General features: G+C 48.3%; 1 protein-coding gene across 1 annotated transcript; it reads left to right on the top strand.

Annotated features, from left to right (window-relative positions):
- The first annotated feature begins 5,784 nt into the window (after positions 1–5,784).
- Ltbr (lymphotoxin beta receptor) lies at positions 5,785–12,114 on the top strand. The gene is made up of 10 exons (XM_051173261.1): positions 5,785–6,097; positions 6,226–6,322; positions 6,590–6,715; positions 6,792–6,944; positions 7,299–7,395; positions 7,562–7,641; positions 9,675–9,782; positions 10,040–10,065; positions 10,608–10,824; positions 11,213–12,114. The coding sequence occupies exons 1-10, from the start codon at positions 6,005–6,007 to the stop codon at positions 11,452–11,454; spliced, it is 1,239 nt and encodes a 412-aa protein (XP_051029218.1). The 5' UTR covers positions 5,785–6,004; the 3' UTR covers positions 11,455–12,114.
- The last annotated feature ends 12,504 nt before the right edge of the window (positions 12,115–24,618 follow it).

Here is a 24,618-nt window from a genome sequence, read left to right as displayed (position 1 = left end):
AACCAGTCCTCTGAAGTCACAGAGCAAAACAGCAGCAGTTTTAAACAGAACTCAAAACATCTCCTCTGAGGTTTTGTCATTTACCTGCTGAGACAGACCAGCCAAAGACTCCTGAGGAGCCAGACCACCAGGAGGGGCTCAGTCATTCCCACACAGCTCTCTAGGTACTGACTCCTTGGCTCTGCATGTCTGAAAATGTTCCCACCCCTTCATTTCCCCAGCCACCCTTCCAAACTCCTTTAACTAGTGTCCTACTGGGAAGGTGCCTGTTCCCCTGACTGTTTGATCGGTGAGGTTCTGAGAAGCAAGCTCCTCCCTGCCTTTTCTGTTTACTAACTGGGTCTGAAACCCAAGTACTGGCTTAAGGCAGCATTTGATACATAGTTTTCATCTCAAGGACTCTGTGAGAATGTCTGGTCTCAAGTGTGGTGGCTCTGGCATGTCCTGACAGAGTGAGTACAAGAGTGGCTTGGCTTGGAAGCCACAGTATTAGAGATCTGGAATGGGCCAGTGCAAGCCTGTTGGGAGAATAGATATTTGACCCGTGCTTTGGCCAGAGCCCCATTTCAAATATTACACTATTACACACATGTGCGTACACACACACACTTTTACTTCCAAACCAGGGGTCCTTCTGCAGCCCATCCTGGCCTGAAACTCACAGTAGTGCTCCTGCCTCAGCTTTCCAAGTATGGGGCTGTGGATACATTTTTGTTGTAGTAGTTTCCTAGCAGTGTAGAAGCACATAAAACAATAAAACAAGCTTCCTGTTGCCCTATTTCTCTCTTTCCCTGGCCCAAAGGGACCCACTCACTCTTTCATTTACTGATAATCTTTCTATATGTCTTTTAGACTTACATGGTTTGTCTTGTTTTGGTTTCTGAGACAGGGTTTCTCTGTATTGCTTTGGAGCCTGTCCTGGAACTCATTCTGCAGACCAGGCTGGCCTGGAACTCACAGAGATCCAACTGTGTCTGCCTCTGAGAACTGGGATTAAAGGTGCACGCCACCACTGCCCAGCTAGATGTACATGTTTTGTTGTGTTGTATATTGAGACAGGGTTTCTTTCAATGTACAACTGACCTAAACTTGCTTTATAACCCAGGCTGACCTTGAATTCACGATCCTTCTGCCTCAGCCTCTCAAGCAGTACCATTACAGATATGTATACTATGTCAGTCCACATGTATTTCCAAAAAACTCCAAAGCAAAACAAACAAACAAAAACATAAGCCAAACCATATCGTAGGTATCACTCTATGACTTCCATTTTTGTTTATTTATTCATTATTTGTTGGGCTTTTTTCTAGACAAGCTTTCTCTGTGTAACAGCTCTGGCTGTCCTAGAACTCCCTTTGTAGACCAGAGATCCACCTGCGTCTGCTTCCTAAATGCTGGGATTAAAGGGTTAAAGGCTTGCACTGCCTCTGCCTGGCTCTATTTTTATTTTTCAACGGTGGTTTGTCTTTGAAAAGACATTTCTAAGTCCAGCAGAGTGATGCATCCTTTAGTCTCAGCACTTAAGAGGCTCAGGCAGGTGATCTCTATAAGTTCAAGGGCAGCCTGATGTACACAGTGAGTGCTAGGATAGTCAAAGTTACATAGTGAGACTCTGTCTTTAAAAAAAAAAAAGGAGGAAGGAAGGAAAAAAGGAAGAAAGGGAGCAAGGGAGGAAAGGAGGGAGGGAAGAAAGGAGGGAGGGAGGGAGAAAGGAAAAAAGGAAGGGAAAGAGAGAGGGAGGGAGGGAAGGGGGAAGAAAGGGAGGAAGGGAGGGAGGGAGGAAGGAAGGAAAAAAGGAAGAGAGGGAGGAAGGAAGGGAGAGAGTGAGGGAAGGAGGGAGGGAGGGAGGAAGGGAGGGAGGGAGAGAAGGAAGGAGAGAGGAAGAACATTTTTACTTCTGTGGTCCCTGGGCGAGCACATTTGGAAAAATGAAAGAGCAGGAAGTCGTGTATCAGGCTGCCTAGTTACAAAGGCTCTGCTGGCTGACTGCTCTTGTTTGGTACATGGGGGATCTAAGGACTCAGGGCCACACAGGGTTAAGGTGAATTGTTTTCCAAGTCTGGCGCTGCTTTCCTGCCTTCCAGAAGAGTAGACTCCCAGGGCATGTCTGTCAGGGGTCTTTTTACCTTGCCTGAGAAAGATTCCCTCCCTAGGGCTTCCTGTTGCCTCTCCCAGATTGCCAAACCATTCCTTCCCTGCCCCAAACCAGCCACCAGCCATAAACGATACAGGGGCTATAGGGAAAGATGTGAACATTCAGGGTCTGCAATGGGGTGGGCATTAGGAATGGAAGGTCTTCCTGCCTCTTCATCCCAGAGTCAGATGATGGAAAGAACCTCTTTCCCCTCATACTCCCAAGGAAAGCCTACCTCAACACCTCCTGATGTTTACTGTTAATGAGCTGGCCCACATATGCACCTGTGTTTACATGCACATGCCTACATGTGTGTAGATCATATTATGAGTCCTCTGAGGACAAGCACAGTGACCTCAGTGACTAGTGGTTACTATTTTTGTTTTGTTTCTGAGACACTCATTCTGAATTCCCAGTCCTCCTGCCTCATCCTCCAAGTACTAAAGTTACAAATGGATGCCGCCATGCCCAACTTAATGGTCACTACTTGTTGACTCTCTCTAAAGACAGCAGAATTTCACATCTTGGCTAGGACCCAAGGTTTATCTTTGACAGAGAAGTGTGTGCATTGGAAAAGCATCGAACACCTTGACTTCTTCAGATAGTGCAGTGATTGTGTGGTCTGTTGACTTATCGAAATTTCCTTCACTTTCCCCTTTTCAGCTTACATGCTTTCTAGGATAAAAATGGGCCACCATTTAAATGAACCCCTTTACTCTTATATTTCAGGCTAACTACAGGGCTGCCTAGTAAGGCTAACAGCATCTTTTTATGTCCCTTGATGTTGGATGAATCTAATGTGATGGACCAGAAGATTTCTCTTTGTCATCCCATTTAGTGACCTGGAAAGATGCTTAGGAGTTCTCCATTAGAGACTTATCCCCTTGGTTAGTACTGGGCTTAACAAGTTCAGCTCTGCCAGCATTCCCAGCCAGGCAATTCCTTATTGTCTGAGCCTGTCTTGCACTGCAGGTCATAGCAATATCCCTGGCCTCTGGGCACTTGGTGACAGTAGGAATTCCAAGCAGTTGCAACCTAAAATGTCTTAAGATATTGCCAAATGTCTTCTGGGGAACAAAGTTAACAAGACTGAGAATAACTGGGTAAGGCTTTGTTCCCAGTGACATTCCAAACCCTGAAGAAGCTCACTTCTCATCTGTTAGGTTCATTTCTCAGTATGTAACAGCCCTTTGGGCTGGCAAAGGGCATCAGTTTGCTAAGGGAAATGTGAGGAAGATGACAGGAGTATTTAGAGGAACCCACTCACATCTTCTCTTTGGGGATTACTTATGAGCTGCAGGGAGAGGGGTATTTCAGCAAGCCTCTCTGAAGGAGGCCTGGGAGAAGGGCCCTTCACACCTTCTGGGAATCTCCACATCTGGTATTGCCCAGTGGACTTCGATAAAAGTTTCTGGAAAGGGGCTAGAGAGATGGCTCAGTGGTTAAGAGCAGTGGCTGCTCTTCCCAGAGGTCCTGAGTTCAATTCCCAGCAACCATATGGTGGCTCACAACCATCTATAATGAGATCTGGTGCCCTCTTCTGGCCTGCAGGAATACATGCAGGCAGAACACTGTATATAATAAATAAATCTTTGGGGATTTTTTTTCCTGGAAGCTAGTAAAAACCACAAGAGGAGAGAAACAAAGATGATGCTGTGCTCACTAAGAATTGGATGATTTCTCACCCCAAAGTCTCCATCATCCAAAAGAAGGCAGATTGGAGGGGCATTATAATAGCCATTTTGTATAAAGAGGTGGCTATCTGCAGTCCCTATAGGCTGTCAGGGGCTTGGCTGCATCTCCTCACATTTCTGAGTCCTGATTGAGAAAGCATCCACACTCTCATACTTACTACACACATACAAATAAACAAATGGAAAAAATTTAAGTGAGAATCCACTAATCTACATGTAAAGACTGACCAGATTTAAGATACACGTACTCTATGAAGAAGAGACTGGCCATAGCCAAAGCTAGGCAATGACAGTGCGGTGGACTCCACTACTCTTTCCTCTCTTTGGATAGTACATGAGAACTGCCCCTAATATAACACAAAGAGAACAGTGGGAACCATCTAAGGCTACTATACACCTGTCCCTTTATGTCCCTAAGAGATCCAAGTGAGTCTAGTCCCTGCCCCAATTCCCTGGGCCCAGAAAGAAGAGAAGACATGGCCGGTCTGCTATTCAGGTATCTCTTGCCTTGCCGGGCAGCCTGATCTTGGACCACTGATGCAGATGGCTACCAGCAGAGTGTAGCTGTCGAGCCTATACCCACGCAGGGCCCCTCAGTCTTTTCTAAAACTCGCCCCTGCACCAGCATCTCACATCTCCACCCAAAGCCTGTCCTGATATCTGATCCGCTGTGAAAACAGCCAGTTCTCAAGTGAGCTATCTCAAGAGAAGACTTCCCCTCGTCCCTGAGTACCCTGAGTCACAAGGAAGACAGGGCTGATGCTGACATGAGCTGCGCTCTGAAAATCAGACCTGGACTGCAGGTACATTCTGTCAGAGTGGCTAAGCAGTGTGGCAGCCTTCATTTATTCCATGGCTGTGTACCTGGCATGTGGTATAAGCCAGATCACGATAACCTCTGTGAGCCCAGGCTTCATATCTAAACCAGGCAATAGGCCATCCCACAGTCTTGTAGGGAGCAGACAGGTAACACAAAGCTGACGTTAGTCTTCCTCGGGGGTTCTGTAGCTGCTTCCTGGAGGCATGGACTGGAATTTGGGGGGTGGGTGGGTGGGGATTTGTGGGTGGCAGCCAGTGGAAGGGAGAAAAAGGGGTGTCACATAACTGCGAGCATCTCTGAGCTCTTTATTACTGGTGGGGAAAAAGGAACCACCAGGCTGAACAACCTTGGACCTGCACTCCTCGGCCTGGCACCCTGAAATAGGGTGCTCTGCTCCAGAGGTGGGGTACCTCTACCGGCTGGGCTCTCCGGTCCCTCTGTGGAAGAGAGTCACAGGCTTATGGGCACACACGCTGGAACTGGGCTACCCAGCCCCAGCCCGAGGTCCCCAACTCACCAGGACCTAGGTTTTCACATCTCCCCCACTTTCCCTTTGAGAGATTCCCCAGAGGGCAGAAAGAGGTTCAGGGCCAGCTGCACTCTCTCCAATGTCTGTGGAATGCCCAATAGTGTGTGGCGTGGGTGGGCCGGCAGGGTGGAGGCCTGATGGCTTGTTACTGTGGTAGCTTTTCTGTAAAGCCGGACTGGGTCAGGCCTCAGTTTCTGCCAAGTGGTGTGACTGGCCAGATGTGGCATCGGCTAGCCACCTCTGGGTGTTTCTGCCAGATGCATTGTCAATCCCTGGTGCGTCTGCTTTGCAAGTCTGGCACCCAGATGTCTACTGCTCTGCCTCAACACCCATGCGGTGCCCGGTCAGCTCTGCCCCAGGCTCTAGGAGGTCAGCTCCACTGACGGCTAGCTAGTGGCCCTGTCCCCGCCCCTTTCCGCCAGCGGGTGGTCCTGATCCGCAGCCCCTCCGAGGGCCAGGCTTCAGAAGAAAGGTGGAGGCCCGGGTTCCGGGCCTGCAGCTCTCACGTGCTTTCCCGGCCACCCCCTCCCGCCCTGCCTGCGTCGAGGCGGCCAAGCCTGTTCCTCTTCCCCCGTCGCGATTGCGACAGGCCGGCCTCTGCTCCCAGAGCTCCCTGCCCCCGCCCCCGGTCGGCTCTCTCCACTCCCACTTCCTGAGCCCGGCGCTGGAGCCCTGGAGGCCCGGCCCGGCCTCTCCCGGCCCCCGGGGGCACGTCGGCCCAGCCGCCAGGCTTGGGAAGTCGTGGCCAACGCTGCTCAGGACGTCCGGGCTTCCCACCTTCCTCCCAGGCCTCCACCCGGTCTGGTCAGCCGACCCAAAAGGCCGCCATGCGCCTGCCTGGGGCCTCTCCCTGCGGCCTGGCCTGGGGGCCACTTCTGCTGGGACTCTGCGGTATCCTGGTGGCATCTCAGCCCCAGCCGGTGAGGGAGGGGCTAGGTGGGATGGGCCAGGTGGGAAAAAAAGGGCCTGGGCAGGCTTCTCTCTAGCCCTTCTGCCCATCAGAGCTGACCCTGCCTTGTTCTTCTCTGTCTCCGCCTCGCCCTGGAAGGTGCCCCCATATCGCATAGAAAACCAAACTTGCTGGGACCAGGACAAGGAATACTACGAGCCCAGGCATCAAGTCTGCTGCTCCCGCTGTCCCCCAGGTGAGAACAGTGGCCCCAGGAAGCCTGGGTGGTAGAGGAGCGTGACACCAACCAACACTGGTAAAACTAGTTGGTAGAGAGAGAGAGACTGAGCAGCATTAGCCATTGTCACACGGGCACTGAGATTTGAAGGAGGCAGCTGCGTGGCCAAGAAGACAGGACCGGGGACAAAGAGGCCACGGAGAGGCCCTGTGGCATGCAGCAAGCAGCAGACATGGGGGTAGACCCCTGTCTCCTGATAACCCTCTTGTCCCACTCACCTCACAGGCAAATTTGTCTCTGCTGTATGCAGCCACAGCCAAGACACGGCTTGCAAGACCTGCCCCCATAATTACTACAATGAATACTGGAACTACCTCCCCTTCTGCCAGCTGTGCCGCTCCTGTGACTCCGGTGAGTGGAGATGCACCTGGGTGAGGGCTACTGCTGGGACCCTAGCTCCTCTCTGACTCTTTCCTCTCCCTACCAGTGCTGGGCTTCGAGGAGGTCGCCCCTTGTACCAGTGATCGGAAGCCCGAGTGCCGCTGTAAGCCAGGGATGACCTGTGTGCATCTGCACAATGAGTGTGTGCACTGCGAGCGCCTTATAATGTGCCAGCCTGGCACGGAAGCAGAGGTTACAGGTCAGAGGTCACTGAAGGCAGCCAGTGATAGGCTGCTGGGTGTCAAAGGGCAAGGAACACTGTACCAAGGCGTCCGCTGGTGCCTCCCTACTGGGGTTCTCTTTGGCATAAAATACCTATCATTCCTTGCAAAAGGCTCACGGGATGGGGGCGGGGGTCCTGCCAAGAGGTGAATTGGGACAGGTGCGAGGAGCTTAGAAGGTTTGCTCCTGTGAGCACTGGGGGAGCTTGGGGGAAATGGCAGCCTGCAAAGCCAAGCTGGCCAAGGTAACAGCTATAGATGGCTTGGCAAGGAGGAGGTATGAAAGAACCCACAGTTGGGCTCACGCTTGTCTCCTCACCCTGACTGGCCAGACGAAATTATGGATACTGACATCAGCTGTGTCCCCTGCAAGCGAGGATACTTCCAGAATACTTCCTCCCCTACAGCCCGCTGCCGACCCCATACCAGGTGAGTGTGCCCCTTCCCACACTTTCCCCCAGCTCCAGGAAGCCCAGCTGTTGTCGCCCCTTCATCCTTGACTCCATGCTCGCCTTGCTGTCCCCCTACCATGTGTTCCTGGGGCGCCAGGTCCCAAGGAGAACAACACAGGCTCACAGTCCCGTTTCCCCCACAGATGTGAGACCCAGGGCCTGGTGGAGGCAGCTCCAGGCACCTCCCACTCTGACACGGTCTGTAGAAATCAGTCTGAGTCAGGTAAGAGGCTGGGCTGAGGTTCATGAGAATCTCATGAGGGTCTGGGGGAACGCCTCGTCTTCCTCATCCAGAAAAACAGGGAAATGGGCATCTTTCCTGCCGGGATTAGAAATAAAAACCCTTCTAAAGAAATTGCAAGGGACTGGCATATAGTTCAGTGGTAGAGTGTTTGCCTGAGATGCACAAAGCCCTGGGTTTGAAGCCAAGTACCACCAAAAGAAGAAACAAAAACTTGGAAAGCTAAACGTGGGGGCACGCCCATGTAATCCCCAGCACGTAGAAGGCTGAGGCAGGAGAATCAAGAGTTTGAGGCCAGCCTGGGCTACCTAGTGAGACTGCCTCAAAGGAGGGGGTGGGAACTAGAAGAACATCCTCAGACTGCATTCTTAACACTTTAAAAATTACAGATATTGTTCCAGGAAAGCCTCCTGTGCTGAGATGTAATTCTAACTGACTGTCATTATTTTGGACATGCATCTGCATAGAATTCATTTACTAACTGAACACTTCATCGCTCTGTCACACACTTCTGCTGGAGTCACGCTCCTCTGTTTGACTTTTTCTAGGTTTTTTGTTGTTGTTGTTTCTTGGTTTCTGTCTTCTAGGAACCTCTCTGGTTTCCCAGCCTGGTGGCTGACTGTAGGTTGTTTCTGATGACCATAATCATTACTAATTACCAGAATGTAGTAGCAGTTTTGAATGAGCAGGTATTTGTAATTATAGCTTCCAAGTATTGAGAACTACTCTGAACCCCTCCGTGGTCCCACTTAATCTGTTTAATGATTCTATAAAGTGGAGTTATTCATCCCCACCGATGGGAAGAGAAAACCGAGGCATTAAATGATTTGCCCGAGATCACTCGGGCAGGGGCAGGTGTGAATCGAGTTGTTAGTGTCTGTATCTAAGTCTTCCTTATCCAGGGCGCATGTATAAGGTACACGTGATGTAGAACTTTTTAAGAATGTATACCAGGTGTGGTGACACATGCCTGTCACCCCTGCATTGGGGAGGTGGAGGCAGGGCTTTGAAGTTGGGTTACATGAGACCTTGTCACTGGGAGAGGGAGAAGGGAGAGAGAGGATAAAAATTTAGCTAAAATACACCCATTGAACTTAGAGCCCTTCTATTCTTTCTATCTTGGTCTGGCTTGTCCCACACATTCCTTCGTATTTCTATTCATATAAGAAATTTTACTAAAAGCGGAGTGGTAAAACTGTTTTATAACATTTTTTGAGGGGGCAGGAGTTGGCACCTGTTAAGTAGATGCTGAACCACTGAGCTATCTCCGAGCCCCTATATACTAGATTTTCTGTTAACAGTGCATCACAAATATTTTCCTATGACCTCTCAGAAATTTTCAACTATGCATCAAATATCACTAGCATTTCAGAGCTAGGATTTTGGCCTGTAAGCCTGCTTGTTTTATATATGGCAAACCAATGCTCCAATAGGTGAACTGACTTAAAAGACAGGTACCAGGGTGTCCAGACTCCTGACCCAGTCTCTCTCCCTGCCTTGCAGTCTTCACTCCCTTAGGCCACAGCTGTGGGTGAATGGATGTGGGCAGGCCTGGGAAACCGAAGCCCCATCCCTCTGCCTCTTTCCTTCCTGAGCCCTGCCATGAGCAAAGAGTTGAACAGCTTGCAACTCCTACTCTCCCTGAGGGCCAAGGACCAGGCTCAGAAGAGAGGTTCTCACAGGCACACAGGGGCAATCTGAGGTCCAGTCACAGAAACGGGGCTCTCCCCTTAGGACCTAAACACGGCTTCCCCTTCCTGCTGCCTCCCCCCACTTCCAGCCTTAAAAAACCAGCGGCCAAAGCATCTCTCACGCACTGACTACAAGAGGTCTAGACATCACCACTCAAGCAGTCTCATGTGGCCAAGAGACCCTTCCCGAAGCCATCCTCAGCCCCTGGTCCACAGCCCAGGGTTGAAAGACTCCAAAGAGGGAGAAGACTGTCGATGTCCTGGAGAAGCTCCCCCCACCCCCGTGTCCTTCGGTGTCCTCACTCTTATCGTCCTTCCTGGCAGGGACAATGCTGCTGCTGGCCACCCTGCTGCCGCTGGTCTGTCTCCTGCTCTTCACCTCCACCCTGGCCTGCGCCTGGACCAGGCACCCCTCTCTCTGCAGAAAGCTGGGTAGGAAGGAGATGCTGCTTCCCGTTCCCATGCGGAGGTCGCAGTGGAGGGGAGGGATATTCAAGGACAAACCCCCCGTGCCCAAGACTCTCAAGGGCGCTGGCTAGCGTTCTCTCTCCCAGCCCTCATTCTGAGGCCCGGGATGAGGGTAACTACAGTATCTTCCTCTGGGACACTAGGATTGGCGGCACACGGTGGGCAGAGGTTAAAAGGTTGGGGACTGCGGGTGCCTCATCCTATTTTGTTTTCCATTTCAGGTACTCTGCTCAAGAGGCATCCCGAGGTAAAGGAGTAGAAGAGGCCAGCAAGGAGGGGCGGGGCTGGGAGGTCTGGAAAGGTAGACTTTAGCCTCCATTCATTCCATCGATTGCTTGCTGACCGCCCATGCTCCAGCCGCCATTCCAGGCACCACCAGACACACAGCCTGAGAAAGTGCCTCCCATCCTGGAGTTTGTACATGAATGGAACAAGAATAAAATTCACAGGCCGGGATGCAATAATAGTGATATCTAAATAATAACTATATATACCGGGTGGCAACCTGAATAAAAATGAGGTGGGCAGTGAGTGACAGGTGGGCAGGGAAGGCCTCTCCGATGCACTGACTATTAGCGCAGTGAGTTGAACGAACAAGGACGCTCACCAGGGAACTCTTGAGGAGAGTGCTGTAGAAATCGGAGAGAGCAGAGGCCCTGAGGCAAGAAGCTTGGGGAGGCACAGAGGCGGACAGTGAGTTGCCAAGATCCAAGGAGCAGGGCATGGGAGCTAAGGTATGAAGACGTCTAGGCCTCTGACGTTGGCTGGTTCTCTGTTTCTCTTCTCCAGGGAGAAGACTCTCCCCCCTGCCCCCCTCCAAGAGCCAACCCACACTTCCGTGACCTGGCAGAGCCACTTCTGCCCATGCCTGGAGACTTGTCCCCAGCCCCTGCTGGACCCCCAGTGACCCCAGTCTTGGAGGAAGTGGTGTTACAACAGCAGAGTCCCCTGGCCCAAGCCAGGGAGCTGGAGACTGAGCCTGGGGAACATAGCCAGGTGGCCCACGGTGAGCTGGGTGGGCCGGAGGGAGGAGGGAGTGTGGGGAGGAAGGGAAGGAGGGGGGTGGGTTGGCAGGGAGAAAGAAGAAGGCCCAGATGAAATAAAACGATCCAGAGGCAAAGGAGAAGGGCAGAGTCAGATAGAAGTAGAGGGGTGTGGTCAGCACTTCGGAAAGCTGTAGTGAAGCTGGGGTGGCCACACCTGTAACCCCAGCACTGTGAGCAGGAGGATCCGGATATCAGCCATCTTCCACTCCACAGCAAGTTTAGGCCAGCCTGGGCTATGGGAGTCCCTGACTCAAGGGAAGGAAGCAATAGCAAATGAGATGTGGGACCGGGAGGGAAGGAGATGAGAGTTCTGGAAACATCCCCTCTGTTTGGCCTTCTCTCCCACAGGTGCAAATGGCATTCATGTGACCGGAGGCTCTGTGACTGTCACTGGCAATATCTATATATACAATGGTCCAGTGCTGGGGGGGACACGGGGCCCTGGAGACCCCCCAGCTCCCCCTGAGCCTCCGTACCCCACTCCTGAAGAGGGAACCCCTGACCCTTCTGTGCTCTCTACACCTTACCAGGAGGATGGCAAAGCTTGGCATCTGGCTGAGACAGAGACAGTAGGGTGCCAAGCCCTCTGACAGGACCAATGAACCTATTTGCCACCTGATGCCTGATGGTATCTGAGAAAGGCGAGGAGGAACGAGGGCCCATCACCTTCTTCCTGAGGCTGCTCTACCCACCAGGACTCGCAGGGTCTGGGTAGGCTCTAAGAAGCAGAGCCCTAAGAGACTCGGCCTTCAGAGCAGAACCGGACACTAGCAGGGCACAGTGGCTGCCCAGGACTCTTACTATTGTCTGAGCAAGCCTGAGACCTTGTTGCAGACCCACAGTCTCTGAGGCCGCACACATTCAGCCTCAGACACGGGCATGGCTTGTGACCCTAGCTGCTGCCCACTATGACTCTCCGTACCTTAAACATGGCAAAGGAGGGAGCTGGTCACAGGGTCACTTGCAAGGACATCACAGGGACCTTGCAAGGCTTCGTGGTGCTCATCCCCAACCTTCAGAGGCCTCGAGGGCTCCTGCCGGGTGGACTGAGGTAGACCCTGGGTGAAGATGAAGCTGCATGGAGGGAGCATCCCTCCCTTGCTCCTGGGGGAGAGGATATTGAGACAGGGAGAGTGGGGGTCTAGGTATCATTACCAGGTATCCCAGAGAGTTTGGGAACAGGAGAAAAATGCCAAGTGTATTTATAAATTGTAACCACATGCAAATAAAGACAAGATTGAGATCTTTTATTTTCTTGAGTTTTATATAGAAACACTAGGCCATTAAGACAAAATGAACGGCAAAGGTGAAGACACAAAAATACAATCTTTTAAAGGAACTCCTGGAAGGTCCCTGGGATTGGTTCAGACAGTGTCGGTATTAAACAACAATGTCTGCATACTTGCAGGGAAGTATTCCTATGATATAGACTGACTCGGTCCTTTCAACAAGCCATGAGGCACACACTCTCTTGACAAAGGAGAAAACAGACAGATAGAGAAAGACATTTGTTCAAGTCAGCTGCCGATGGCAAGGGGGTTTGTACCGAGTTATCCCTGCACAAATGTCTTTTGGTGGTCTCATCTTTCACAGGCATTAAGTCTCAGCGCATACCCAATCATCCCTCTACCCTGCACTGTGGAATGCAGGGTTGTCCGAGAGGAATAGTGAATGCTCAATACCTATCATGAGAGAGGCAAAGTTAATGCTGTTGGTGAAAAGAAATCTGGGCTAGCTGGATCTGTTTAGCTCAGAAGGAGTTGTCATAACTGTGTGTGCATGTCTTATCTTTAACAAAGGAAACAAAAACCTTTCGGATGTTTCTTGCCCCTTCCTTGGCAAATGTTTGCCACTCACGGATTTATCCACCATACTGCCCAGCAGAGTCAACCCAGAGCTTGAAGGATTGCTCAGAGCGGACTGTTCCTTCCATAAAAGGCAGCTCTTGCAGATTCAAATGTTAGGAGCTCTGTGGCTGGCCTTCATCAAGACGGTATGGCAGGGAAACACACCCCAGGAGTCTGAGTGGATGGGTTACTTAAGGTTGACTGAAAATTGGATCCAGCTTCCTTCTGTACAAAGTAATGCCGCGCTGCATCTCCACCAAGATAAATCTTCCCCTTTGTTGTGCTAGAGCCGAGTGACACCACTCCTTAATAATTATTCCAATGTGTTAGATTTTTTAATTACTACACTCTGTTCAATAAAATAAGGGGGTGGGGGTACTCAAAGAAATGGTGCTCTGGGGCCATCAGGATGGCTCAGCAGGTAAGGGCACTGGATGTCAAGCCTGGTGATCTTCAGAACCCACATTGTAAAAGCTGTCCTCTAACACACACACACACACACACACACACACACACACACACACACACACACACACTGCTGTTCAGGCACAGCCCTGTGTGATGCTTCAAACTGAGGATTATGCCTGCTTGCACTGTACTATGACTGAACAAATTCCAGTTGGTATCCAAGGTGAGTATACAGATTTATTAGGAAAAGCTGACATCTTCCTGTGTTGGCTCTTCCTGTCAGAAACATAGCACATCTGTCTGTTGGTACTTTTCTGTTTGCATCCAGCAGAAGCACCTCAATGTTTTCTCACCTTTTTTTGTCTAATTTATTCCTGGGTGTGTTTATCTTTATCAAGTGCTATAGAAATGAAACCATTCAATTTTTTCCTATTTCTTTATTGGATTTTTCAAGACAGGGTTTTTCTATGTATCCCTGGCTGTCCTAGAACTCACTCTGTAGACCAGTCTGGCCTCAGACTCACAGAGATCCACCTGCCTCTGCCTCCTGAGTGATGGAATTAAAGATGTGTGCGCCACCACCCTGTTTGGGAAGAAGGAATCTTAATTGAGAAAATGCCTCCATAAGATTGGTCTGTAGATAAGTCTGTGTGGTATTAATTATAAATGATGTGGGGGGGGTGACAGCCTACTGAGGGCAGTGCCACCTTTGGGCAGGTGGTCCTGGGCAGTATAAGAAAGCAGGCTGTGCAAGCCATGGAAACAAGTCAGTAAAGCAGCCCTCCTCCATGGCCTCTGCTTCAGATCCTGCCTGTGGTCCCTGCCCTGAGTTCCTGATCTGGCTTCCTTCAGTGATGGGTTTATGAGCTGTGAACTGAAATAAACCCTTTCCTCCCCAAGTTGCTTTTGGTCATGATGTTTTATCAAAGCAACAGGATCTGCCAGGTGGTGGCAGCTCATACACACTGGGGCTATAGAGGTGGCTTGACTCTTGAGGACACTTGCTACTCTTGCAGAAGACACAGATTTAATTCCAAGCACTTACATCAGGCAGCTCACAACAGCTTGCTACTCTTGTTCTAGTAGGTTGGACACCTTCTGCTGGCCTCACTGGACACTGCATGCACACGGGGCACATACAGACAAGCAAGCACTCAAGTATTACATAAATAAAAACATACCTTGTTCATGTTTGTTCCACTACTATCCCTTGCATTTAGCATACATATTCTCATTCAGTGGGAATTCAAATAGATATACTGATTTTGCTATATTAAGGAACTACCAGTGTCTTAGTATTTCATCAAAATCAGATGGCCAGTGAATGAAGAGATGTAGGTGGAGAGGCTGGGTACCACGCAGGGTAAGTCAGCAGGATGGCATCCCATCTCCCATTCATGGATTTGGCCTGGTGGCTTGTTAAATTAGTCTGAGCCACACTTTCAAAGTTCACATTTGGAAAACATTAAGTATTTTCTATGTAGCAGTCATTTTACGATAAAATAGTAAACAAAGTAAATTCAGTTGAGACAATCTCTCAAATTTGTGATCCTCCTTTCTCAGCCTCCTGAGTAGCTGAATTCAAGGTATACCATCACTTCATGCTTTTAAAATTCATTGTATTTATTATTTATTATCATTTTTGCACACAGTGTGGTCATTAGACACCTTTGTGGAACTGGTTCTCTCCTACTTTTTTATGTGGGTTCCAGGGATGGGACTCAGGTTGGCAGGCACCAGGATTATACAGCCAGTGCCTTTACCTGGAGCTATCTTGTTGGCCCTTTATTTTTATTTTTCATTACTTCAAAAAAATGTATTTATTAAGGGACCAGGGAGATGGCTTAGTGGGTAAAAGGCACTTGCCACCAAGATTGATGACATGAGTGTGGCCCTTAGGACCCACATTGTGTACAGAGAGAATCAACTTCCATAGGTTACCCTCTACACACACACACACACACACCAAAATTTTTTTTAAAGGAAAAAAATATATACTGTATTACTGAACAGAACCTTGTGCAGGCAAGAAAGCAATCTGTAAATCTGTAGCCAGGCAGTTGTAGTGCACATATTTAATCTTCATGCTCAGGAGGGAGAGGCAGGTGAATCTCTGTGAGTTCAAGGCCAGCCTGGTCTACAGAGTGAGTTCCAGGACAGCCAGGACTACACAGAGAAACTGTGTCTTGAAAAACCAAAACCAACCAACCAAACAAACAAACAAAACCCAAAAACAAAACCCAGCGATCTGAACTATATCCAAGCTGGTCCTGGTCCCTAGCCCCATCTTTTTACCTATTTGACTTCTATCTCATCAGTTTTGCTTACAGATGAAGTCAGATAGCCATACGTTAGTTATTTCATTTAGTTTTAGTTTTTACTTAGGACCTAGGATTCAAACTTGTAGCTACCTTTTGCTTCTGCTGGTAGTATAGGTAGGTGTGTGTGTGTGTGTGTGTGTGTGTGAGAGAGAGAGAGAGAGAGAGAGAGAGAGAGAGAGAGACCCTGAGATGCTAGGCAAACCTTATTATTGAACTACATTGCAATTCTACATATTTTACTTTGTGAACCTTTTATAATTTTCATTATATTTATTTATTGGGGGTGTTTGTTGTGTGATAAGACTCTTGGGGAGACTCAACACACAGGTCACCCCAGACACGAGCTCACCACAGACAAAAGTATAGATATCACCAAAGTCTAACTTGATGAACCAATGAGTTTTATTGTGGTTACTTACAGAAGCAGAAACAAGTCAAAGACGGCCACATCCGCAAAGCCTGCCCCAGTGTGAGTGACAGCTCACAAAATCTGGGAACCTGGAGCCCACTGCACAGCCTCCTGCCAGCTCAACAGGCTGCAGTGTCCTTTACACACGGCTGGGTTGGTCTCAAGCTCTTTGCAGCTTGACCTGTGTGGGAATGACTTTCACCAGCCTTTACTGTTTACTCTGGGAGGGAGGGGCTCTTGAGTCTGGTCTGTTTCAAGGTCATCCAGAAGCTATTTTGAGTTGTTTGCCTTCTGGTTTATGGAGCTTTCCTGCAAGATGGAATGTTTCCATCTCTGAGAAAAGTGCTACCCAAGTGTGCTGAGGGCAGGTCACAGTGTTCACGTGGAGGTCAGTGACAACTTGTGGCACTCAGCACTCTCCTTTCATTCACCATGTCCCTCCCAGGGACAAACCTGAGATCATCAGGCTTGGCAGCAAGCACCTTTACCTGCTGAGCCAATCCACTGACTCAGCCTTTAGTGTGATTAGCTCTAAAAGTGCTTCAAAATACAAAAGGAGTCTTAGATTTATTTTATTTTATATGGAAGAATATTTTACTTGCATGTATGTCTGTGCGCTGTGTGTGTGCCCGGTGCCCTCAGAAGTCAAAAGAGAGTACTGGATCCCTTGGACCTGGAGCTACACGTGTCTGTGAGCCGCTATGTGGATGCTGGGAACCAAAGCTAAATCACAGACAAGAAGAACAATGATTGTTGAGCCATTTCTCCAGCCCCTATTATTAAAATTTCATGGGTTTTTTGTTTGTTTTTGAGACAGTGGTATCTCTATTTTGGGGGTGCTGAGGACAAAACCCAGGCGCATGCATAGACTAGGCAAGTTCTCTACCACTGCGGAACAAACACTCCTAGCCTCTCTTGTAATCCCCTCCTTTTATTAAAATAAGCCCTTGGTGTGCAGCTCAAGCTGGCCGTAGGCTCTTGAGGCGCGGCCTCCACCTCCTGAGGCTGGGATGGAGGTGTGTACCACCAAGCCCAGATTCTAGTTCATCTTTGGTAAGTTAACTTTTGGACCCTGGCAGCACGCCTAGGAGATTAGAGGAAGATTTTTCTTCCCTCCCCTTACAAAAGAAGTCAGAAAAGAAAGCACACAACATAGTTCATTCATAGTTTTAAAAGCCTAAACTACATATTATTTGGGGGAGGGCTAAGGCCCTCCCCGGTGTATGTAGGCTAAGAGAGTAGCCCTCCATGGGCTCCCTGGGGAGTGGATGGGAGGTGGGATGGGGGGCAATGGGGGTCTTGGGAGGATGAGAGGGAGGAGGTACTGGGATGGATATGTAAAATAAGATTGTTTCTAAATTAAATTTTAAAAAGATTTTTTAAAGCCTAATCTACATTTATGTAAGCAGTGGACAGATTATAACAACACCCCAGGGAGCTGGATCATTCAGGCCTCCTGGGTTCATGAAGGAGGAAGCTACACTTGAGGGGTGTGTGGATGACTTCTGAACTTCAAATAATGCCCCTTTCTTGGTCTAGGTGGTAATTACATAGTCATTTCACTTTACTATTCAGTAAACTGAACAATAATCAGTACATTCAGGTTTTCCACTAGGATATATATTTCTTACATACAGTAAAATAAAAGCAGACATACTTGAATAGAGAGAGATCTGAGTGAGTCATTTGTAAGCATCGTGAGATGAAGAGACTAGAGATGTACCTTCAGAGTCTTAGACACTGTGTGATTTGAATAGGAATGGCCCCCATAGACTCATGTGTTTGAGTGCTCGGCCTATAGAGAGTGGCATTATTAGAAGGTGTGGCCTTGTTGGAGTAGGTACAGCCTTGTTGGAGGAAGCGTGTCACTGTGGGGGCAGGCTTTGAGGTCTCTCATATGTTTACGCTATACCCAGTGTGGGACACAGTTCATTCACTTCCTGTTGCCTGTGGACCGAGATGTAGAACTCTCTAACACCATATCTGCCTGCATGCTGCCATGCTTCTTGCCATGGTAAGGGACTGAATCTCTGAAACTGTAAGGGATCCACCCTCAACTAAATGTTTTCCTTATAAGAGTTGCCATGGTCATGGAGTTTCCTCACAACAACAGAAACCCTAACTAAGACAGACATCTAGATGATAAATGAAGGACCACAGATAATGCCACCTACAGAATACGAGGAGCACAAGAGAAAGGCCTGAGCCAACGCCAGTGGACTCCCACATTCAACAGATGGGCAGATGGCAAACTAACAAATAACCCTGGGAAGGGAAAGGCAATGATGGAGGAAGGAAAGCTAGGTTCTAAAGGGGGAGGGAGGAATGCTTTTTGCAGAAGGGAGTGGTCAACATTCTAAAAGTAAGTGTTGCCGCTCTGAGGGGAGCAGTATCTTGGTAGTCTGGAGCCAAGGAGTGCCACAAAGTCACACCCCACAACACACCTCACACAAGAGATTTATTGGGAGAGACAGAGAGAGCAGCTGTCCTGCTTGGGCGAGAAGCAGCAAAGAATGAGTGGGAGGCAGGCTTATTTCTTGGGGTCAGAGTTTTCCAGGGTGGAAATTTCCAGGGTGGGAACTGGTGGCATTTCAAGTCCTGAGCTTGGCTCAGGGATTGGTGTGTTTTCAAAATCCAGAAGTAAGCTTGACGTTTTATCCTACACCAAATGCTACTGAGGCTCAACCCAGATGAAGATGGAAAAGTGTCTCCAAGGTTCAATAAGATGAGATCATTGGCCTTCAGCAGAGTGTCAGATAAAAAAGTTGGAGATGCATGCAGCGGGGTGAAGACTTGATGAGGGGCTAGCATGTGGCATCATTCCAGAAGGCATCTTTCAGGTTATGGCCCAGGAGGCACCATTACAAAGGCAGTGTTGGCCAGGCACGGGAACTCATGTCTTTCATTCCAGTACTCTGCAGGCAGACACGTGTAATGAATAAGGTTTTTCCTCCCGCCGCTGGTCTTGTCCCACCGTTGCACCAGCCCCAAAACACACAGAGACCCTGTATTTGATATAATGCTGTTGGCCAGTTACTTGTTTCTTATCAGCTATCTCCATCTTAATTATTAACCCATTTCTTTTAATCTATGTATTTCCACGTGGTCTCATCTTACCGGAGAGCCGGCTGGCATCCTGCTCTCTCCAGACTCTCCATCTTGACTCCTCCTTACTACTTCCTCGAATCCTCCTTGTCTCCTAGTCCTGCCTATCTTGCTTTCCTATTGGCCAACAGTGCTTTATTCATTAACCAGTATAAGAAACATATTTACAGAATGATATCTCCCATCAGACATGGGTGAGTCTCTGCGTGTTCAAGGACAGTCTTGTCTACATTGTGAGTTCCAGAATAGCCAGGGTTACATAAGAGATTCTGTCTCATCACCCCTATTAGTTTTTGGTGGTGTCAGCATTCTGAATTCAACTTTTCTGATAGATGTGCTTTGGTATCTTATTGTTTTAATTTGTATTTCTCTGAAGATCTATGTATGAAGAGTCTTTTCCTTTCAGGTATAATGGGAAGGTCTTTGGTTCGCTTTTCAGTCAGGTTATTTGTTCTCTTATTGTTGTTCTAAGAGTGTTTTTTTTTTTTTTTTTTTTTTTTTTTTTTTTTGTACATTGTATTTTTGTAAATTTCACCTCACAGCTTTTAGCCTGATATGACTTTTTCAGAGGCCTTCTCTCATCTGTCCTTCATGCTTTCATTTCCTCAAGTGTCTTTCAATGTTAATGAAACCTAGCTTGCTAATTATTTCTTTGATTCCATGAGCCTTCAGTGTCGGATCTAAAAAGTCATCACATTTTCTCTATTGTCCTTCAGTTCTATGTTTCACACTGGAATGTTCATTTTTGTGCCACTGTAAGGTTTTTATTGAGAACCGGTCTTGTGAGTGAGTGCCCAGCTGCTCTGGCAGTTGGAAGACTATCTTTTCTCCATCATGCTGCTGCGGTTCCTTTGTTAAATCGCGTTCAGGTGAGTCCACTCCCGTGCTCTCCACTCTGTACCATTAACTGTTTGTTTCTTCTCTCACAAAAACGGGGCCATCATGAGGGAAAGAGGCAGAACTAGACTGGCTGATTTATGTTTCTAGAATGTGGCGAATTGAATATGCCCATATTGGGTAGAGAAGAAGGTGGATGGGGAAGAAAAAAAGCGACGGACCAAAGCTGAGAACAGCCCTTAAGGAAGCTGGGTATAAAAGCAACACAGAAATGTGTACAGCTGTGGAATCAGACAGAAAAAGAACACAGCTGTGGAGGGCACGAGCCCACAGATAAGCACTGGAGAAACCAGTACGGTTAAAACACACAGGCTTTATTCTGGCACCTGTTCGCCTAGAGGGCTGGGGTGGATGATGTTTAATAACCCGGTGATCTTTTGCTATTCTGTGGAGCCAGGCTTTGCCTGAATCCCCCAGACCTCTGAGAATTGTTTCTCAGTCAATATAGCCCATCCTTATGCTTATTACAAACTCTTCCTCCTGTTGGAGAAATAGCTCAGCAGTTAAGAACACCGGGTTCTCTTCCAGAGGTCCTGAGTTCAATTCCCAGCAACCACACGGTGGCTCACAGCCATCTATAGTGGGATCTGATTCCCTCTTCTGGCATAAAGTTGTACATGAAGCTAGAGCACTCATATACATTAAATAAATAACCTTCCTCCCTAAGCTCTTATCCTGAGTATTGTCCTTTAGTCAACAGGACGCATTCTTGTGGAAGATGTCACAGGTACTTTGCAAAAGACATGTACTTTGCAAGGGAGTTTCAATACAGTCATGCCTTAAGATTTATTATAATAACTATCACAAGGAAACATTTTCCCAAAGTTTTATTGTGTTTAAATATGTGAAAACTAAACTGCGTGGAGTCAGACCGCAGAAGTTTGAACCAGCCTGGCTAACTAAAGTGGTACTGAACTGAGTTTTCATTCCTCCCTCTCTGCAGATCATTTCACTACCAGACACCTGCAAGAGCTCCCACACAAAGTCCTTACGATAACACAAGGCCTTGTAGAACCATGATCCTTCTGATGTGGAGTCGACCAGGCTCTTCTGGAGCCAGCAGCACCTGGCCTGCAGTATCTCTAGAGTGGTCCCTTTAGGGACATTCAAGGTTCCCGTGACCTTGGTAGACAAAATACAAAGAGACTTGCAACTGGCAATCCCAAATTCTGCTTTCAAAAAGCAAAATGTAAGATCATTTTTGGAAAGTAACCTCTCATTATCCTCTAGCTAGAAAACTGCCCATTTACTTTGGTCCAGTAGATCGACTCATCTGTCTATAGAAATAACCAGAGATGCACGTGTTCATTCTATTGCTACAACAAACACCATGATCAAAAACAACTAATAGGAGGAAATGATTTATTTGGCTTATACTTCCAGGTCACAGTGCATTGCTGTGGGAAGTTGGTACAGGAACCTAAGCAGGAACTTGAAGCAGAGACCAGGAAGGAATGTTCCTCACAGGGCTTGCTCATACTTTGCTCAGCTAGATTTCCTTAAGAACTCCAGGACTTTCTGTCTGGGAAACAATGCTGCCCACAGTGGGTGCAACCCTTCTACATCAGTCATCCATCAAGATAATCCCCACAGCCATGCTGACAGGCCAATCTGATTTGGGCAATCCCTAAACTGAGACTCCCTTCTCACGTAACTCTAGGCTGTGCTAAATTGACAGACAGTTAAAGCTAGCAGGACACAGGTGCCCATAGGTCAGATGGTAAAGTGCTTGCCTGCCGTGCAAGATGCACTGGTTTGATCCCAGCACCACATAAACTGAGCATGGTTACACAGCTTTATGTTACTAGCAATTGGGAGCTAGAGGCAAGAGGATCAAAAGTCCAAGGCTACCCTGGGCTGTGTAACAAGTTCAAGGCCAACTTGGATACATGGGACCCTGACTCACAAAATCTAAATAAATAAATAATAAATCCTGCAGCCGTGGCTTCCCCCATGACAGGCTGTCCCCTCAAACTGTGAGCCAAAGAAATGCTCCTTTCCTTAAATTAGTGACATGTGTGGCACAGCGACACACTTGTAGGAGGAGCACAGACTGGGCCCACAAGTTCCTGAGTAAATGGAATCACATAGGTTAAAAGAGTAAACTATAGAGTAAGATAACTAAATCTCTAGAAAGTGTTTTTTTTTTTTTTTTAATTTGTGTTTGAAACATGGAAAGCTGTAGACACCACAGCTCAAAGTCAAGTTGAACCAGCAGATTACAGAAAGTGCGGAGCAGGTTCAGCCTTCAGAATACCCAGGAAAGGAAGACTCAAGCGGACTCAGCTGCCTTCACCCATAGTATTCCCACAGAACTAATGAGATGAGAAGTCTGCAACAGGTAGCAAGCACAATAAACCGGAGCTGGGGGCATCTCTTCACCAGAGCCTCCCTCTCCCCCCCACCCCACCCCCACCCCTGGGGCCCCAGAGGAGACAGCATTCTAACAAAGCCAGCAGGCTATCTCAAACCACACTACCGCTCATTTGCTGCTGTAACTGGTAGCTGAGGTTGCATTCTGTATGCTGAAACAGGAACACATGAAGGGACAGATTTATTCATTGTGATATGGATATAAATCAACCAGTTTTCAAATGCATAGAGGCCAAATTAGATGCCCAACAAAAAACTGCAGCAAGAAGGCTGGAGAGATGGCTCAGTGGTTAAGAGCACTGACTGTTCTTCCAGAGGACCCAGGTTCAATTCCCAGCACACACATAGCAGCTTATAACTGTAACTTCAGTTTTAGGGATCCCGACACCCTAACATAGACATACACGCGGGCAAAACACCAATACACATAAAACATAAAAATAAATTCTAAAATTACAGCAAAAGATAGTTAAAATGTTTATTGAAGAAATAAAAAAAAAAAAACCTGTGTTTGATCCTAGTTACAAAAAACATCATAAATGTAGCTGGGTAGTGGTAGTACACACCTTTAATTCCAGCACTCAGGAGGCAGAGGCAGGAAGATCTCTGTGAGTTCAAGGCCAGCCTGGTCTACAGATCAAATTCCAGGACTGCCAGGGCTACACAGAGAAAACCTGTCTCAGAATTGTTGATATCCTGGCTTCTCCCTCTCCCCAGGTCCTGAGCAACCTGCTCTGTTCCTACTCCCGACTCCTCTCCTTCTCCGGCCCCTGTGGTTTCTCCTCAGCACCTGCCTGTCACTCCACGCCAGCCCTTTCCTGGGCCTATGCCTTCTCCTTAAGGAACCTTTCCTGGTCAAGGGGCCTCTCTAATCCTTGGGCTCTCTCCCTGCCCCAGGATGGCTCTTCTCCTTGGGGCAACCTTCCCTCGCCCCTGGCTCTGTCCTTGACAGGTGATCGATCCTCACTGACAGCTCAGAGCTGTCAAAGGTTGTGTGCTACATCATGCAGGAGTTAAGTGGCCGTGTAAGAAGTCTGCATGCAGAGGCCACGTGGAGCTGGGCCAATGGCAGTTCATTGTCCAGTTTCAACTGCCCCAACTACTGAGACTCATTCCAAACCCTGCCTTTCCCTTCCTAAGCAAGCACCTCCTACCTATTCTCTCTTTCCTTCTCTGCTCGGTTAACACCCACCCCTCCCTTTGCTCCCTTTCCTAGTAACTCCATGTGGGTTTGCTGAGTTTGGTAGATCGTGTTTCATCACCCGAAGCTGCAGCAAGGAACAACAGAAAAACCAAAGAAAAAAGCTTAAATGTCTATGCATAGGGAGTAAAGACACAAAGCTGAACTAACACTCTCTAGTTTTTAAAGCTGCTGGTTTTCCATTTCATTTCTGCCTTTCCCACACTTTCTACTCCAAATGTGTTAATTTTAAAACCAGAAAAACAAATGTTTCTTAACAACACAGCATTGGGAACCAGAGTTGTTACTGGGTTTGGCAGAGTGCTTGCCCAGCGTGCCCAAAGCTGGGGGTTTGTCCTCCAGCAGTGTAATGCTGGGTTTGAGATGCATACCTGCAATCCCAGCACTCGGGAGGTGGAGACCAAGAGGGTCTGATGTTCAAATCCACTCTTGGTTACAGGGGCAGTCAAGACCAAGGTGGGATACATAAGACTATGCCAAACACACACACACACACACACACACACACACACACACACACACACACAGAGCACGACACAGACTGCAATTCAATTACATGCAGCTAGGTATCTCGAGGAAGTAAAGATGTGTCGACTAAACCATGTTTCCCCAAAATTGCAGGTTGAGGGAAGGGCTGATTCCCACTCCACATTGTGCCTATCTATGGTCCCAGCTCTGAGGCCCAATGAGACAGCTTCCTTTTGTGCCAGCCTAGGCTACAAAGACTTGGAGGCCAGCATGAGCTGCATAGTCAACCGCTTTCAACGCTCTGTCCCTCAGAAAAAACATCGGAAGCAGGGCAGTGGTGGTGCACGTCTTTAATCCCAGCACTTGGGAGGCAGAGGCAGGTGGAGCTCTGTGAGTTTGAGGCCAGCCTGGTCTACAGAGTGCCATGACAGCCAGAGCTGTTACACAGAGAAACCTTGTCTCAAAAAACCAAAATAAAAATAATAATAATTAAGAATAATAATGTCAGAACAGATGACTGTTCATACAGACTCCAAAAGGACTCTGGGTCCTAACACAGGACTCAACAGGTGCCCAGAAACTCGGGTCTCTCTGAAGAAGCGAGATCTGATGGCCTCCCAGGCGCAACTGAACAGTTTTTCTGCACAGGGTGAGGGTGAGGGCGAGGAGGGTGAGAGGAGGGTGAGGGCGAGGAGGGTGAGGGTGAGGGCTGAGGGATGCTGTGT

This window comes from Phodopus roborovskii, unplaced genomic scaffold (genome assembly GCF_943737965.1).
Source record: "Phodopus roborovskii unplaced genomic scaffold, PHOROB, whole genome shotgun sequence".
NCBI classification, from domain to species: Eukaryota; Metazoa; Chordata; class Mammalia; order Rodentia; family Cricetidae; genus Phodopus; species Phodopus roborovskii.
Note: the sequence above shows the minus strand (reverse complement) of the source record. Positions and strands in the feature narration are given on the sequence as shown.

What these genes read in the sequence shown, in the direction of transcription:
- Ltbr (XM_051173261.1), top strand. Translation starts at nt 6,005, where the DNA reads ATGCGCCTGCCTGGGGCCTCTCCCTGCGGCCTGGCCTGGGGGCCACTT. An exon ending in CACGGAAGCAGAGGTTACAG is followed by an intron (nt 6,945 to 7,298) that starts GTCAGAGGTCAC and finishes CTGACTGGCCAG; the next exon opens with ACGAAATTATGGATACTGAC. An exon ending in CTCTCTCTGCAGAAAGCTGG is followed by an intron (nt 9,783 to 10,039) that starts GTAGGAAGGAGA and finishes TTTCCATTTCAG; the next exon opens with GTACTCTGCTCAAGAGGCAT.